Source organism: Dromiciops gliroides, chromosome 3 (assembly GCF_019393635.1).
Source record: "Dromiciops gliroides isolate mDroGli1 chromosome 3, mDroGli1.pri, whole genome shotgun sequence".
Lineage (NCBI taxonomy): Eukaryota > Metazoa > Chordata > Mammalia > Microbiotheria > Microbiotheriidae > Dromiciops > Dromiciops gliroides.
The window spans coordinates 73,698,810-73,717,138 of NC_057863.1; the positions used below are offsets into that span (position 1 = coordinate 73,698,810).

Here is an 18,329-nt window from a genome sequence, read left to right on the forward strand (position 1 = left end):
AATGGAAGGTCTGGATCCAGATGATAAAGGGTTGAGGTATACATTGTAAAATATAAAAATTCTCATTATAAAGAATGAGTGAGATACCGTGAGGGCATGGTAAGGTGTAGTGAAGATCTTTTTTTTTTTTTTTTTAAAAGACCAGGGTAACTTGCACATGTCTGTTTCGAGGAAGTAGGGCAGGAGCCAGTAGAGAAGAGGGTAAAGATTCTGGGAAGAGTGGGAAGGTGATTGAGCTTATAGTCTACTGGGTGAAGATGGGAAGAGATGACCTTATGGAGACAGGTAGAGAGAGGTTGGTGTCGAGTAGTATAAGAGATTGGGGGAAAGGAGAGTGAGATGATGCCAAGGGGTTTTGAGATGATGAGAGGGAGCTCATGGCCTCAATTTTCTCATTAAAGTAGGAGACAAGGTTATTAACTGATTGAGAGGGTGGGCTGTGGGAGGCCTGAGGAAAAAAGAGAAGGTTTAGAATAGTTTCTAAGTGAGCAAGATAGACAATTACGAAGAAATAAAAGGGCTACCTTGCTGCAATGAGGATTCAATTGAAGTTGGACAACATGAATTGATAATCTATCTAGTCATCATGGTTGTGTGACTTCCTCTAGTTCTATTCAGTGAATCGACAGTCAATTTTTTTTTTTTTTTGCTGGGCAGTGAGGGTTAAGTGACTTGTCCAAGGTCACACGGCTAGTAAGTGTCAAGTGTCTGGGCTGGTGCTTTATCTACTGTGCCACCTAGTTAGTCAACATTTTTTAAATACCTACCATGTGCCAGGCATTGTGTTGAGCCCTGGGGATACAAAAGAAAGGTATAACCCCACTCCCCAAAACAACCCAACCAAAAAACCAACTTTGTCCTTTTGAGGTGTTCACATTCTGATTAAGCTGCTAAGTAGGTGGTGAATAAGAGTGGAAGAGGTAGTTGGTGGATGTGATCCAGAGCTGGGGTTTGACAGGAGATGGGGGGGGGCAGTAGGGCAAGGGAGGCAGGAGATTAGAGAGTTGATGACCATATAGAGTTCAACTTGTTAACTGTAGGGTGGAAATTGAAAAGGGAGGAAAGTGGAGTCAGGGAAGGATTATGTATTCTGAGAAAATATCAAGGCAGAGGAATTGAATGTTTCCATGAGGGTGGAAAATAAGTATAAGAGGAATGAGTCATAGGGACAACTGGAGGACGGGGAGGAGACTGACCAGATAGAGAGATATCAGAGTTTTTGATTAAGGAAGTGGGGGAACACTTGCGGGTAATGGTGAAATTCAGGGAACAGGGTTAGGAACGGCATTTAAGTGGGAAAGCATGGTGCCTATAATAGTTTTGTTTGCCTGGGCCTCGGTATATGTAGAGAAAATTGTATGAGCTCACATGCAGGGAAGGTAAACTAGCATCTCATTGTTGAGGACCTTGGATAAGTCCAAGGTCAGAGAAGGGAGCCTTTGAAGGATAACGAGTTGAGGGATGTCTTCCTCACTATATACTAGATTCAGCAAATCCTCTTGTTACTGGCCTTCGAGGTTCACTTTTGTTAAGCTAAATTTTTGCTAGGCTGTTATCAGTGGGAAAACTTTAATTTTCATTTGTCTTTCTTTTCTACAGTATAATATATAATAACATTTATAGGGCCCTTTGAGGTTTGCAAAGCACTATACATTTATTTCATTTGATCCTCATGACAACCCTAAGAGATAGATGGAATTATCTTGGTTTTACAGATGAGGAGTTTGAGACTTCCTCCGGATCACACAGGTAATAAGTGTCTGAGGCAGGATTTGAACTCACATTTCCCTGACTACAAATAGATATAGACGACTAGAGAAATAAACATGAGACAAATGTTTCTGTTTATATCATAAATACTTAATTTTTGGCTTATTGCATTTTAATATTTAAAGGAAGAAATGTGACCATTACAGAGGCAGGGTAGTGTAGTGCAGATAATCCTAGATAGGGTGTCAGAGGCCACCCGTTCAAATCCCAGCCCTGATACTTGCTACCTTGTGTAACCTTGGACAAATCAATTAACCACTCTGCTTCCATATCTGTGATCCTTTTCTTCTGTGAACTACTTGAAAACTTTTAGAAGTTATTCTGGCTTTAAACTAAGGTGAAATGAAAGCAGAAATATTAGCTGAAGCAGGGAAAAGAGAAACTGGTTAATTTTAGATTTTAGATTAGATTGGAGTTTCTAGCCTGCCAACCCAGATGCATTAATATTTTTTAAACAGGTAAAAAAAATGCCGTGAAGTACATTGTGTAAATATAAAATATCCAGAGGGAAATTAGAAATAACATCTCAGCTCCTAATTCCCTTGCCAGCATTTGAAAGGCAAGAACATATTGTAAAGAGGTTTCAATCCCAGAAAAGAATTAAATTAACTTTGTGTTATAGCTGAGGGAAGGGACCAAAGAGAAACTCAAGAATAAACACACTTGAGAATTTTACATTGAATAAGATGGAGTAAAGTTCCATCATCCACGTTTATTTTTCTCTACTCTCTAGAACTAGCAGGGACTAGATGGTAATTTTTTTTTTAACTTTGAAGTCTACTTGAGTGTGGTGGTATGAGAAATTTTTAATGTTCTTTTTATTATGTATACAAATGTTTTCAAAAAGCACCTCCTGAGGAGAAAAGGTTATAGAATTTTAGAGGTGGGAGAGCATTAGAAATCTTTTCCAACACCCTTGATTTTGATATGATGATGGTGGTGGTGGTGGTGGTGATAAAAGCTAATATTTATATAGTGCTTTAAGATTTGCAGAGTACTTTTATAAAGATGATCTCATTTTATCTTTACAACCCAACCCTGGGAATAAATACTATTTACATATATTGCATATTATGGTTATATAGATATTATTTAATATTAATGATATCAAATAATAAAATATATTAAATAATATGTTATATAGAATGACTGGGTCTAATTATTGATATAACATAATAAACACAATATATAATTCTATGAAATATAGAATTACTGTTATATATATATTAAGTACTATTATTATCCCTTCTTACAGATGAGAAAACTGAGGCAGGTAGTGACTTGTCAAGGGTCACACACTTAATGAGTATCAGAGGTTGGATTTGAACTCATATATTCATGACTCCAGATCCATTACTTTATCTGTTGTGCCACCTATACGGTCTCGTGCCTCTTAAATAACATGCTTAAAATAACACGGGTAGCAAACACATGCAGGATTTGTTTTGGTTTTTTTGTTTGTTTTTTTGCGGGGCAGTGAGGGTTAAATGCCTTGCCCAGGGTCACATAGCTAGTAAGTTTCGGGTGTCTCATGCTGGATTTGAACTCAGGTCCTCCCGAATCAAGGGCCAGTGCTTAATCTACTGTGCCACCTGGCTGCCCCCACACATGCAGGATCTGAACCCAGGTCCTCTAATTCCAAAGCCAATGTCTTTTCTTCTATACCACATAGGTAGTACTGTTTGTTAAAAAGTTAATTCAAAAATTTAACATGAGACGATCACCTCATCAGTAGAAGAATTACGGCAAAGGGGAAAGAGTCCTCTCGACTTCTGTTTCATTGGACCTGGCTTCAACTCCAACATCTCTGCTAGTCTGGGACCTGGCCTCCAAGATTCCATCCAGCTTTTGATCTCTGGTTCTATCCACAGACTGTTAGAGATGGAGGAAGGAACTTTGGACAGCTAGTCATCTCCATTTGGCATCAGAAGAGACTGATCAGCCCCAAGGAGAGAACTGATTTAATTGTAACAGGCCTTGGCAGAAAAATGATTTCTCCTTGTGGTTGATAATGATCTTTATACTGCTTTCTCTTCCCCCAGTTATTTTGCCTTTTCTTATGCTTTCCTTCTCAAATAACAACCTCTTCTCAATCTACCCTCTTTCCTTCATCCTAATGCCATCTCAGCAGGAACTTTGCCTGTGGTAGTGGGTTGAGTCAGATTCTTAAGGTTCCCCCCCCTAGTAATTTTCCATCCTTCCATGGTTTTTTTTTTCTTTTTCTTTTTCTTTTCTTCTTTTTTTTTTTTTCAGTCTCTGTGTGTTTTTGTTGGTTGTTTTTTAGAGAGGGCTTGAAGGGAGAGGCAAGGAAGATGATTTGCAAAATGTTTGGAAGGTGATGCTTGCCTTAAGAACTGTCTTTCCTTTCAAGTTTTAGGTTTGATGTCTAGTTTTTTTAGCTCAAGTGAAAAAGAACCCAGCAACCATTACAGCCCACTTGTTCACCTTTCTCTACATGGTTGGGGAGTAGCTGGGGGAGGCAGTCAGAGATGGGTGCAGGGTTAGTGAGAGACTGCTGAGTGAACTGAAGCTATGATTCACTTCTCTTCCTTAGCACTTCAGCTTAGGGCTGGTAACCAGTTGCCCCTTTAATTCATTTCTGGGTTTTTGGTTTTTTTTTTTCCCTGTCAAGATTATGTAATAACAGAAAGAAAACACTGTTGGCTGCAGTCACTATTTAGGTGAAAGTAAAACAGGGTGTAGAGGAAGAATTTTGTAGGTAAAATATCGGAAAAGAATAAATCTCCAAGTTAGTGTATTGAGAAGATTATGTGCTAGGGGAAAACTATATGCAAGGAAGTACTGATAATTAGGTTGAATTTGACCATGTGTTTATCTTCCTGAAGTGTTTCCATGAAAGTGATACAAATATTTCGCAATGTGGCTGCTCATTCTGACTACCCATTGTATTAATTTTAAATTTATGAGGGGAAGGAGGAAGGTTACCCATCAAAAAAGAAACATCTACCATCACCGATCCATTTATTACTTTTCCTCATTATAACTGCCACTAGTTTTGCTTGTTTCATCTGATTGGTAGTGTAAGTTGTGATTGTTACAGAATTTGGAATGTAGTAAACTCTTAATGTGTGTTTGCTGATTGATTCTCTCTGATGTTAAAGTCTTTGGTATGTATTAAATTGAATCTCACAGTAGACTGTTGGGGAGTTAGCTTACCTATTAAAAGAATGGCAAGGTAGGGGGCAGCGAGGTGGCACAGTTGATAAAGCACCGGCCCTGGATTCAGGAGGACCTGAGTTCAAATCCGGCCTCAAACACTTGACACTTAGTGGCTGCGTGACCCTGGGCAGGTCACTTAACCCTCATTGCCCTGGAAAAAAATAAATAAATAAAAGAATGGCAAGGTAGATGGATGGATGGATGGAGAAGCAAGTAGAACTATTTACTGGAGCCTTGTCCAATTGGCAAAACCAGGAATGTATGTCATCCATATGGTCTGCCCCTTGGAGCAGATTTTTTCCCCTTTATTTACAAATTTTCTTTTTCCTCTTCGTATCAGGTGTAGAAGAAAGTACACCTGGGACAAGAACCTCACCAGGTGAAGATGAAAACAAGAAATTCATAAAAATGTGGTTTAGCCCTCGTAGCAAGAAGGTCCGATATGTTCTAAATAAAACTTCAGTACAGACCCAGCCGCAGCCAGTTGAGAATGAGCAGGTTTATCAAGCTTTTGAATTTTGTTCCTCATCTCTTGAGAGAGACTCTCCGCAGAGGCCTAAAAAAATAGTCAGAAAACCCAGAAAAAAGCAGAAAAAGAGAAGTTTAGCTGAAATTAATCAAGAATGGAATTTGGAGGAGGAAAAGCAGAAAGAAGTCCTTGAATTTGATCAGACTGCCAGCGAGAAACTCAAAGAAAAGTCCGTCTCATTCTGTATCCAGCCCTCTGTCCTCGGGACCCCAGAACTAAATGGTGGTATAGATTTAGTAAGTTGTGCCTCTCTCACAGAGGCCAGTCCTTCTGAGAAGATGAGTGAGCTCTGCCCATCATTGCTCATGCAAGTAGATTCTAGAGAAGTTGATAGAGATAGTGAGATAGCATCATCTCATGTGGAATCTCTTGGTGAGGTCAGTTTTATATCAGAGGCATCCCTGCCATTGAATAATGGTGGGAAAAGTGAGAGGCAGCCCTCTGACTCCTTTGTGGTGCCTGTTTCCAAAAGACAAAGAAGAAGAAGCCAGCAGAGAGTCAGAAGAACATCTGTTGGTCAAGATAACCCCACAGAGTCATTACCCTCATCTGAAGAAAATGCCTCATCTCCCACATCCAGATGTATAGTTGATGACCCATCAGTAACAGCAAGGATTAGTGATGTATTAAATGACTCTATTAGCTTTTCCCCCTCAAAATCTTCTGGGACTCCATCATCATCCATAATGAATAGCCCTTGTCGACAGTGGGTGGTGTGTAGCCCTTCTGCTGTGAAGCTGTCTCCTACCAGCCCCATGACCATCAAGAGAAACCATAGAGGAGAGACCATGCTCCATATTGCTTCTATTAAGGTAAGCTCACTGTGATGCACATCAGTTTGGAATAAAAGTTAAAAGAAATAGTAATATGTTTGGACCATAAATAATATCTTAGCAATAATGGCGAATGAGGTGATTCTGAAGTGTCATGATTTCTTAGAAATTCAGTGGCAAAATTTATTGTGGCTTTTTCTCATATTCATATGGGAGCCCCCCATTTTATATATATATATATATATACACACACACACACACACACACACACACACACACTCACACATACACACATATGCATTATATAGCCGTCTATCTTTCTATCTAGCTATCTGTCTGTTTACACACAGGCATATAATTTTTGTTTTTTATACTGAACTGACTTGTATCTTTCCTCCTTTCCTTGAAACAAAGAAAAATATTTAAGTAAAACCAAGTGACACAGTGACCTTGTCTGACCAGGTATACTCCCTTCCAGATCTGTCTGTGGTCCTCCCACATCTTGGTTGAAAGGAGAGTGATGTGTTTTATTACCAGTTGATAGGAACTGATATGGTTCGTTACAGTTCATCAGAGTTCAACTGATCTTTTTTGGTGATCGTGCTGTTTATGGGATTATAGTTGTTGTGTATATGATTCTTTTTTTTTCTGCCTTCTTCCCTTGCTTGTCTGAATTCCATATACTCTTAGTTTTTGATACGCCGTAATATTCTACTATATTCATATACCACAGTTTGTTCTGCTTCAATTTTTTTTTTGTTCAGTTGGCACATTCCTATTTTATCTTTTTTTTTTTTTGCTACTAAGACTATTTTATTGAATATTGTGTTATGCCATATTGTGTTATATTACTGTTGTTTTCAGTTGTACCCATCTCTTCATGACCCCACTTGGGGTTTTCTTGACAAAGATACTGGAGTGGTTTGCCATTTCCTTCTCCGGCTCACTTTACAGAAGAGGAACTGAAGCAATCAGGGTTAAGTGACTTGCCCAGAGTCACACACCTGGCAAATGTCTGAGGCTGGATTTGAACTCAGAAAGATGAGTTTTCCTAACTTGAAGCCTGGCACTCTATCTACTGTGTTACCTAGCTGCCTTTTGTATTCTGTTATTTCACATCATATATTTTATTGTACTGTAATTATAGGAGTAGCTTACTGTTGTTTGTTCCTCAAAGAAGAACATGACATTGGGGAGGTGATATCTTGATTTGCAAGTGAATTGGATTTAAGTGAGGCAGGGTTGCACAGAGTCACCAGCCTCTCTCTCTCCTCCATGGTCATCTGACTCCAGTGGTAAGACATTGTCAAGGCAGCTGGAGATGGCCTCAGATGTAGTGAGAGACCTTGGCCTTTTTAAGCCAAGGTCTTTCCCAGGCCTCAGTTTTTCTGAAGCAATACCCACTCAGTGATTTAAGACTGTCAAAGAAATGGCCACCGAAGTAGCAGAAAGAAGCTTAAATGAAGTCTCACTAACCTTGCATCTTTTTTTAAGGTTGTTTATGGAGGTGAAGAGCAAAGCATTGGAAAATTTACTGGCGACTGGATCAGGGAGGAATCAAGAGTCTGTTTGTACAGATGTATAAACTCCCAGCATCCACAAGCATTTATTATGTGCTTATTCTGTGTCAGACACTCTGCTAAGCATTCAGGATGGAAAGGAAAAAAAGTTAAGAACCTGTCTCTGCCCTCAAGGACCTGATGTTCTAATGGGGAAGACAGCATCTATTGAAATCAATACATACATAATAAATAAAGGATAGATAGAAGGTAGCCTTGAAGCGGGGAGAGGGAGAAAGCCATTTGTGTCCATTGCGTTGCTGTGAAATTAGACTTCTGCAGATGCCACTTAGGGTCTTCTAGCCCCCACCGAATGTTCCTGGAGCATGCGCCGTAGGGGAGAGAAGATAGCAGCTGTGTTTTGTATGTCCTTTGTGAGGGGCTAGCTCAGAGGGAGCAGGAGCTATGCATGAAATTAGCCTGTCTTCAGTTTAAGCTCTTGCAATTCACATTAGTTTATCTGTCGAAAGATACTCGTGCTATCTTTTCATCTTCCTTTAAAATATATATTAATTACTATTACAGTGTAGTCCTTAATATGCTAGTATGTATTATTATAGTAATTTTCCTCTCAGAAGATTGATTTCACTAATGAAGCAAAGAGCATTGTTATTTAGTAATTAGTCATGGAAGGGATAACATCAGGCTGTCGTTAGATGATTTGAAAGTTCCATGGATGGGATTGCTTATTTTTTAAAAAAGATTGTCAACTGGAATTTTAAAAACTGTCCCGCTGGGTCTTTCAGTAGAGTGGCAGGTTTAGCATTTTCCACTGCAAAGTTAGTTTGCTTAAACATTAACTTAACTGATCTCGCTCCCTGAAGTTCTCTACTGAGAAATGGGAGAGAGACCTGGTAGGATTTGTTTTCACTTACAAATTGTTTGTCCTAGGTAGGGTAAAGCTAATTTGCATGAATACATACCCTCTCCCAAAAGGTTGATTTGCACTGTTCTTTGTTGAAAATGCTTCCTTGTTATTAAAGATTTACTATCACCTCCTGTCCCTGTATCCCCCGCCCCTCCATCTTTGGGGCTGCAAGGAAATTTTAAGCCCCTGGATCTGCTCTAAAGGTGGAATTGTTGGGGGGGTGAGGGGTGTGTGTGTGTGTGTGTGTGTGTGTGTGTGTGTGTGTGTATACTGTGTATGCACATGCACACATGTATGTGTGTTTGTACATTTTAACTGTATAAAAGAAACCTATAGATTATGGCACATATATGATTATCAACTTTAAAAACATGTGCAAAGGTTGCACAGAAGCCTCAGATGTCAGTAAGTCTAATGATCCGAAATGTAGTAAATGTGTTCATGAAAAGTTGAGTGGGTAGAATGTCTGTAAATCAAATTTTATTCTCACTGCAGTAGGGAACATTACTACTTAAAGTTAGAGGAACCCTGCAGTGAGTTTATTTCCCCAGAGAAATTTTGTCTATGTGAATAAGCATGCCTCTGATTTACATAATGATAATAGGTCCCATTCAGATCATGGTTTCCTTATAATTAATGGGTGAAGTAAGTTCTTGTTTGTACATCAGATTTGCTGCCCTTGAAGGACACAAGGCGATAGTTTTCCTAGCTGTCTAAAGAAGTAGCTGCCTACTTGGCAGGTAGCTGGATAGGGCACTGGCCCTGGAGTCAGGAGGACCCAAGTTCAAATTTGGCCTCAGACACTGAGGCCAAATGTGATCCTGGGCAAGTCACTTAACCTCGATTGCCTCCCAAAAAACCCAAACAAACAAAAGAAGAGAGAATCTATCTGTCTGTCTGTCTGTCTGTCTATCTATATGTCTATAGTCATAAAACAGTCACATTTTTGGACTTGAAAAGGACTGTGCAAATTATCTTGTCCAGTGCTATTATTTTGTACATGGATGAAAATGGGGCCCAGAAAAGATGAATGACTTATCTAACATCCCACATTTAGGGAAATGCTTGGGGCTGGAACTCAGGCCTCCTGAGCATTGGCTTATAGTTCTATGAAATTATATTAATCAACAAACCTTTCTTGGGCCAGACAGTGGGGACAGGAGATAGGGATTGGTTGGGTCTCTGCTTTCATTGATATGGAGACTTGAAGCAGGTAAGTAAACTCCCTAGCCCTCTGAGAAGTTCAGTGACCTTCTTAGTCAGCATGTTCCAGAGGTAGATTTGAACTCAGTTCTTCCTAGCTCCAAGGCCCCAACTATCTACTGTGACATGATGCCTGGTGGAGGATTCATCATGGCTTAAACATTTCTGGTGCATACTTGGTGAGAAGAAAGCTCAGGGTCACTATGGTGTTAGTGGCAAAAAACAAGTTTTAAAGCTATTAAGTTTAAACAATTTTAAAATCAAGACCATTTTTTAACATTTGGCTCGTTGGTTCTCATCTGTGACTTGTAAAGTCTGTCCAGGTAGTTTTAAGTAACAATTTACATCGTGCCCTGAAGTGTGTATTATAAGCGGTTCGATGCTTGAAAGCCTGTTATTATTTGAGCAATTTCCTTTTTCCTTTTCTTACTCATGGTGGACGGTTAATGTTTGCAGTTAAAAAAGTGGGATCCCTTAGAGTTTGCTCGATTTAAATCATTCTTCTTACTGCCCTGCATAGCAATTGTTTTAATGCACTACTGATCAGGGGCCTTGACACATGAACATCTCACTCCCAACAGGACTGTAGACTTTATGAATCCAGACAGTTAGTTGTGAAGTTGCTGCTGAGCTCGCTGCCACAGGGTAGCTTGGTGCTGCCTGAGATGGACATGCTTCCTGTATCACCTAGTGAAGCACTCTACCTAAACCTGAGGGGTTAGTAGATCCTGCCAGCCTGCTTCTGAACTGACCTGGAAATTCGACCAGCACACCTAGCCATCTAGGACCTCTCTGAACACTCAGCAGCCTGTGATTTCTTTTACTTGCCTCCCTAATGAAGTTAATTCTTAGTAATTATTGCCTGAACACCTGAATTTTTGGCACTGTTCCTTTTTGGAACATGGCCGACTGTGTGCAGAGCATGAAGTATAGTTGCAGCTGTTAACACGCTGATAATTAATACAGATTTTGCATGCAAAGGGCATCAGACGGTGGATAGTAAGATAGATTCTTCTACTTTGGCCTTTCATTTATTGCAAGCATTATGAAAATACAGCACAACCTAAATCAGCAATGAAGTTTTCTTTTTTTTTTTGTTGCTTTTTAAAATATTTATTAATTTTTTTTTTTGGTTGCATTTTAAGTTCCAAACTGTCTCCCTTCCTCCTAGAAAAGGCCATTTGACACAACTATGTGTAAATCTGTAGTATCTTTCATTAGCGTTGGATAAGATCTTCCTTCATAGGTCCTTTGTAGTTGATTTAAGTATTTAGAATATTTAGAATAGCTTGGTTGTTCACAATTATTCTTTGAATAATATTGCTGTTACTGTATACAACATTCTTTTGATTCTGCACATTTCACTCTTCATTATTTCATGCAAGTCTTTCCATGGTTTTCTAAAATCAACCAGCTAGTCTGTTGTTTCTTAGAACACTCTAGTATTCCATCAGTCATACCAAGCAAGGAAGCTTTCATGTTGGCTTAGTCACTTTAATTTAAAGCGAATATAATGGGGGCAGCTAGGTGGCGCAGTGGATAAAGCACCGGCCCTGGATTCAGGAGGACCTGAGTTCAAATATGACCTCAGAGACTTGACACTTACTAGCTGTGTGACCCTGGGCAAGTCACTTAATCCTCATTGCCCTGCAAAAAAACAAACAAAAAAACCCCAATCAAATCAAAAAACAAACAAAAACCTATATAATGAATACATACTCATTTGGATCTAGATAGTGGGGTGTGGATCTGTGAGAAATTTTTCTGAGGTCAAGACTCCATTAATTAGGTATTTCAATAATTTTTTAGCAGCTCACTATTTCCAGTTTATTTCCTTGTCTGACCTGGCATGTAAGGTATATGTTGTGATCAGAGATACATGTTAGGTAGATCTGGTGTTCAGAAATCTTCAGTGGCTCTCTGTGGTCCACTAAATAAAATTCAAATTCTGGCGTTTAAGGTTTTCCCATACCCTAGACTATTCAGGTCTATTCCATACACCTAGTCTATCTTAAGCTCAATTCGGGAAGGATTGATTAAATTAAGCACCTATTATGTATCATGTGTCTTTTTACCTTTCTGTCATTACTCATCTTCAGGTACTTCCTCCTAAGCCAAACTGCTATCCTTAAAACTTTGCTTATGCCTTTTCTACCTTCCTGCTTTCTCCATGCCTGAATTGCCTTCCTTCCATCTCTGGGTGTTGAAATTCTCTTTGTCTACTACCTAGCACAGTGCCTTGCCCATTTTTGTTAATTTGTCATTTTGTTTGTTTGTTTTTTTAGTGAGGCATTTGGGGTTAAGTGACTTGCCCAGGGTCACACAGCTAGTAAGTGTGTGTTAAGTGTCTGAGGCCAGATTTGAACTCAGGTCCTCCTGACTCCAGGGCTGGTGCTCTATCCACTGTGCCACCTAGCTGCCCCGGACATCATCAGGAAGGTGATATCTTGAGTTGAAAGTGAATTGGATTTAAGTGAAGGAGGTCTGTGCAAAGTCACCAATCTCACTTTCTCTTCTGGAGTCATCTGGGTCCAGTGGCAAGATATAGATCAGGATGACTGGAGATGGCTCTGCATGCAGTGGGAAGAGACCTTTTAAAGTTCTTTCCCAGTTCTTGTCTGAGACAAAGTCCATGCAGTGATTAAGGCTAGGTTAATTAAGGTTTCATAAGAAATGAGGCAGAGAATGGTGTCTTTTACCCAGTCAAAAACAACAACAAAACAAGCAAACAACTTGGAAGGGAAAGACCTTCTGGGTTTCTGACCCAAACAGAAACAAATACTATTTACATTCCCTCTGAGCCACCTCAGTTCAAACAATGACCAAGTGAGGCTTGGGACGTGTTGTTGGCCAGTTAGTGAGAGCCGGAGTGATTTGGGTTTAAGGCATAGTAGTCTGGTGGGTCTATTCGAATACCAACAGTTTTCCAATGCTGTATTTCAGAAAATCATAAATGAAATTTCATGGGACAAAAGAGTTAATTGTCATCTAGACTGATTAAAGGCTCCAGTGAGAGGAGACTCCTTGCCTCCCAAGCTAGCCCACTGCTCTTTGGTATAGCTCTGTTAGCAAAGTCCCTCTCTAAATCAGGTACAAATTTGCCTCTTTCCCTCTGCCATTCATTGCTTCTCTCTGCCCTGTGAGACCAAGAAAAGTAAGTTTAATCGGTCTTCCATCTGACAACCCTTCTTCAAATATTTAAAGTCAGTTCTCACATGAAGTCAACAAGCATTAGTTAATCACTTAGTTCAGGTTAACCACTGGGAACCCCCCCACCCCCAACTCCCTGCCAAAAAGCAAAAATAACCTTTTCTCTTAAGAAGTTCCTAATACAATGGAGGAGACAGCGACAAACTACTGTGTAAAAGCAAAATATATACAGGAAATAATGGAGATCATCTCAAAAGTCTTATCTGTTCTACTAAATCTTCCCCATTTTTTCCAGTGATTGTCATTCATGTTTCCTTCTAGAGTATAATAATAGTAACCAAGAGCTGACATTTATGTAGCCCTTGAAGATTTGCAAAATGCGTTGCATATATGATCTCATTTGATCCTCAAAACAACCCTGTGACGGTAGGTACTGTTTTGATGATCCCTTTTTTCAGATGAGGAAAATGAGGGCCAGAGAGGTTATAGAAATTGCGTAAGGTTACACAGTTAGTAAATCTCTACAGCAACATTTGAACTCAGGTGTTCCTGTTCTTTACAGATAGCCATCTGTCCCCTGGGCCATCTAGCTGACTTATCCCTGGATGCTATGGGCCTTTTTTTCTTAATTCTTTTTTTCAGTTTAGGAAAATCCATCTTTTCTCATACCCTTCTCACTGAAAAAGAAAGGAAAATATGCCTTTGTAACAAGTATGCATAGTCAAGGAAAACAAATTTCTGCCTTGTGCCTTCAAATTCAGTCTAAGATTATGTTAGCTTTCTTGGGTGCCATATTGTAGTGTGGGCTCATATTGAGTTCAGTCCATCAATCAGTAAACATTTATCAAGTACCTAGTATGTACCAGGCACTATGGATACAAAAAGGCAAAACAGAGTCTCTGCGCTCAAGGAACTTGTTCAGTCATTGCAGTCATATCCAAATCTTAGTGACCCCATTTGGGGTTTTCTTGGCAGATACTACAGTGATTTGCCATTTCCTTCTCCAGCTCATTTTACAGATGAGGAAACTGAGGCAAATAGGGTTAAGTGACTTGCCCGGGGTCACACAGCTAGTAAGTATCTGAGGCCAGATTTGAACTCAGGTAGATGAATCTTCCTGACTTTAGGCCTGGCAGTATATCCACTGTCAACCAGGTCTTTTTTTGAACTATTTTTTTTTTCACCTAGCCATGTTGTTCTTTTGTACTTAGGAAGTTTATTTATTTATTTTCTTAAGTTTCCTTTTTTTTTTTTTTTTTTTTGGCAGGGCAATGAGGGTTAAGTGACTTGCCCAGGGTAACCCAGCTAGTAAGTGTCAAGTGTTGGAGGCTAGATTTGAACTCAGGTCCTCCTGAATCCATGGGTAGTGTTTTATCCACTGTGCCACCTAGCTGACCCCGATTTTTTTTTTAAACTTAGTAGATGATTTTACATTAATCCTTCCTAAATTTCTTATTAATAGATACGGCTCAACATCCTAACCTATCAATATAGTTTAAAAATATGATCACCCTTCTTATCCAGAGTGTTAGCTCTCCCTCCCGAATTTGTGTCACCTGCAGTTTCGGTAAGAACACCATCAAGGTTTTTATCTAAAATGATCACTAGAAATTTTGGGTTTTGGTCACTAATGATTGATTACTTCCTGGGTCTTTGCCATTCAAGAAGTGCTATTTTTACCTAACTATACTAGCCCATATCTCTCCATATTTTCCTCAGGAGTAACATGAAAGAATTTGTCAGATGTTTTCCTGAAATCTAGGTAAATGTATAGTATTTCCATGATCCTACCAGTTTAGTAACTGTCAGGAAAGGAGCGAGATTGGTCTGGTATGATCTTTTGTTTGTTTTTTTTTCTTTTTTCTTTGCAAGGCAATCAGAGTTAACTGACTTGCCCAGGGTCACACAGCTAGTAAGTGTGACATGACTGAGGCTAAATTTGAACTCACGTTCTCCTGACTCCAGGGCTGGTGCTCCATCCACTACACCACCTAGCTGCCCCAGCATTACTGGTTCTTGGTGATCAGGACTTTTTAGATGTTTACTGATCTTTCCTTTAAATAGCATGTGTTTGAATTTTGCCAGGAATAGAAGGCCCCTCAAGAGTTTGCAGCCTTCTTTCCCTTCCTTTCTTTGTAAAAATTGGGACAATGTCCCCCTGCCTCTGATCCTGGGGTATGGATGTCTCCTGTCCCCTAAATATGCTTTACTTGAAACTCGGCTCAGCCATAGTTAAGAATGCAATTTAACTTCCTATACACTGTGTATGTTTGTCTTCTGTCTGGTCAAGTTATCACAGGTTAATATCATTGGTCCTCCTCCCCTTCCAGATCCCCCTTTCTTTTCTCTTCTCATTAGACACTCATTCCCTGGGGGCAGCTAGGTGGCTCAGTGTATAGAGCACAGGAGGACCTGAGTTCAAATTCAGCCTCAAACACTTAACACTTACTAGCTGTGTGACCCTGGGCAAGTCACTTAACCCCAATTGTCTCCCCCCCCCCAGAAAAAAAAAAAAAGAAACTCATTCCCTGGTCTCTGCTTTGTTTCCCACTATTAATGGCATAGAGCTGCTGATGGATCTTTACTTCTCTCATTTTGGGTGGAAGTAGATGTCTTCTTACATGAAGATCTTTGTTAACATGACTCTCCCAGAAAGAGAAGAAATCTCAAATGAACAAATTGGTGCATGAGGAAGGCCTCCGCCTGCTTCTTTTCCCTCTTCCAGTGGCACATTTAAGATTGCTTCATCCACATTCTGTCAGGTTGTCGGTTTAATAGAGTTTTGCCAAAATTATAATCACACATCTTAATTCTCTGGCATTTAATTATTTTTTTTAATAAAAAGTATTATTTTGATTAGTTGGCAGGTTCTAATACAGTACATTTAAGAAAAGCTAATTGACTTCTCCTGTAGTCTTTTAAACCACTAATTGGCAATATTATCAGACATTAATAGTAAATGTGTTATTTTTACAAATCATTTTGAATTGAACCATAGAGGCTTTTTTTCTTCTCCTGTTTGAATAGAAGTAATCCCAAGAAGACATTTGGGAAAGTTTGTTTGGCAGTTGATGAGTCTAGCACTGACTGTATTTGTGTGGGTTTTTAAAGAGAGAGAGAGAGAGAGAGAGAAGAGAAGAGAAGAGAAGAGAAGAGAAGAGAAGAGAAGAGAAGAGAAGAGAAGAGAAGAGAAGAGAAGAGAAGAGAAGAGAAGAGAAGAGAAGAGAAGAGAAGAGAGAAGATAGTTAAATATCTTTTGAGAAAAAAGACGCTTTTAATTTCTTACTCATCTTGAAGTTCCCCTTCAGGCCCTTTCCAGACTCAAAAATTGCCTGCGTGTTGGTCATAGCTGGTAGCATGTCTCCCCAAATGGAGTGGTAGTTTATACTTAGCCCCTTTATTCATAGGATCACACCTTTAGAGCTTGAAGAGACCTTAGAACTCACTGAGTCCAGCTTCCTCATTTTACAGTTGAGGAAACTGAACCACATAAAAGTTAAGCCACTTGCCTGGCATCACATAGCTGATGAGTGTCTGGGTTAGTATTTTAACTCAGGTCTGCTTGAATCTGCATCCAGCACTCTCTCCTCCTCTATGCCACTTAGTTCCTATAGTTGGATGTTGGTGATTTATTCACAGCCTGCCTACACTTGGCGACTGCTTGTGTTGCATCACAGATATTACATGGGCAGCCTTTCGGACTGATCATCTCAGAACAGATGTATTCAGGCATTATACTTGGATATGTGACATGACTTCGAATTAATGGAGCAGGAGTGTATTGTGCCACCCTATTCAAAGTACATAATTAACTGAAAAGGAAATGTTTGGAGATGTCCATCCTGCCCCCTCCCCCCCCCAATCCCCCAAAGGAAAAAAAAAAAGAAAAAGAAATGAAAACTCTTGTAACAAATAGGTACAGGGGAATTGACTTTTGATCCCAAGTTGTGTTCTTTGTTGAACTGGAGGTTATGTGTTGGACACTGGATAGTGACTGACATGAAATCTGGTGCATGAAGGCATAGGACCTTTTTGTTAGACCTGGAGTAAAGGGGGGAGGGCATAAAGCTACCCTTGCTGTCTTTTTCTTTCCCCTTGAGTAGGCAGCACCACATAGAGCTAGGGAAAAGTTTCCTGGAGGTGCCCAAACATTCTAGGTGTGTGTCCGTAGGAAATCCTACCCCCGTCATAGAAGAAAGGGTTGACATCTCCTCACACCATGGCATAATCCTGTTAATGGGGAGAATGACAGGTGCTTCTAATCTCTTACTGGCATCCTTTACTTTATTAAGCATGAACCTGTTCATTTTGAAATGTTGGTGTGCTTTGTTTTAGGGAAGGCAGTGAACACACTGCATCAATGAATAAGGAATTATTAAGTGCCTACTATTTGATAGGCATTGTGCTGGGCACTGGGATATATCAACACACAGCTAGCCTGTGTCTTCAGAGAAGTGTACATTCCATACCCAAAGATTTACTATTGAGCAGATGATGAAGGTAATTGTCTTAATAATTTTGAGGAGTCTTTTTAACTTGGGCATGTTGTAATTCTTTGTATTTCCATCCACTTGCTGAATGGAAGTGGGGGAAGCAAAGGACTTGAATCTTTAATTGTTTATATTCATAAACTCATTTTACAACTCCTTAATTCTTGAATAAATGAATTTCAACATAAAAAAATGAATTAAGACTGAATTATGGATGCCAGGGAGCTTTTGGGTCAGCAATGGGTTTAGGCTTCCATCTTTATATCTTGCCCTTTCATATATGGGAGTAGCTTCTTTGAATTTTCTTCTTCTGAGTTTGGAGCCCAAATGTTTGATCCCATAAATTTAAGTTTAGAGAAATAACATATTTAATCCATCTCTTCTCATAGTGTGGAATTGTGGGGGTAATTATTATGATGACCTTGAGGTCAAAAGGAGAATCAGTTATGATACAGGTTCACTTAGCACCTACCTCTCAGTTCCTGGAACATAATGGGAGTTTAGTAAATGCTTATGGATTTATTGATTGTTTAATAATAGGTACTCAAGATATATGCCAGTCTGATATGAGGCTTTTTTTACCATTGGAATATGAAGCCAGACTTTTACTCAGACTTTCTTTAGACCATCGCCTATCTTAAATTCTGTGGGAAGCCCATATAGTTAAGACTGTCAACTGATATGTCCTAAATCCCAAATGGATTCATAATATCTCCCTTTTTAAAAAAATTATGACTTAGAAAATTAATAGAATTCAACATTTACATACAAAAGAAGGCCTGAAAATGAGGATTGTATCCACTGTAA

General features: G+C 39.4%; 1 protein-coding gene across 1 annotated transcript in view; it reads left to right on the plus strand.

Annotated features, from left to right (window-relative positions):
* Positions 1 to 18,329, plus strand: part of BARD1 (BRCA1 associated RING domain 1) — a 140,366-nt gene that overhangs the window by 43,149 nt on the left and 78,888 nt on the right. The window contains exon 4 of the mRNA XM_043996068.1: positions 5,291 to 6,291. Coding sequence (XP_043852003.1) covers positions 5,291 to 6,291 — 1,001 coding nt within the window. The remainder of the gene's footprint in view (positions 1 to 5,290; positions 6,292 to 18,329) is intronic.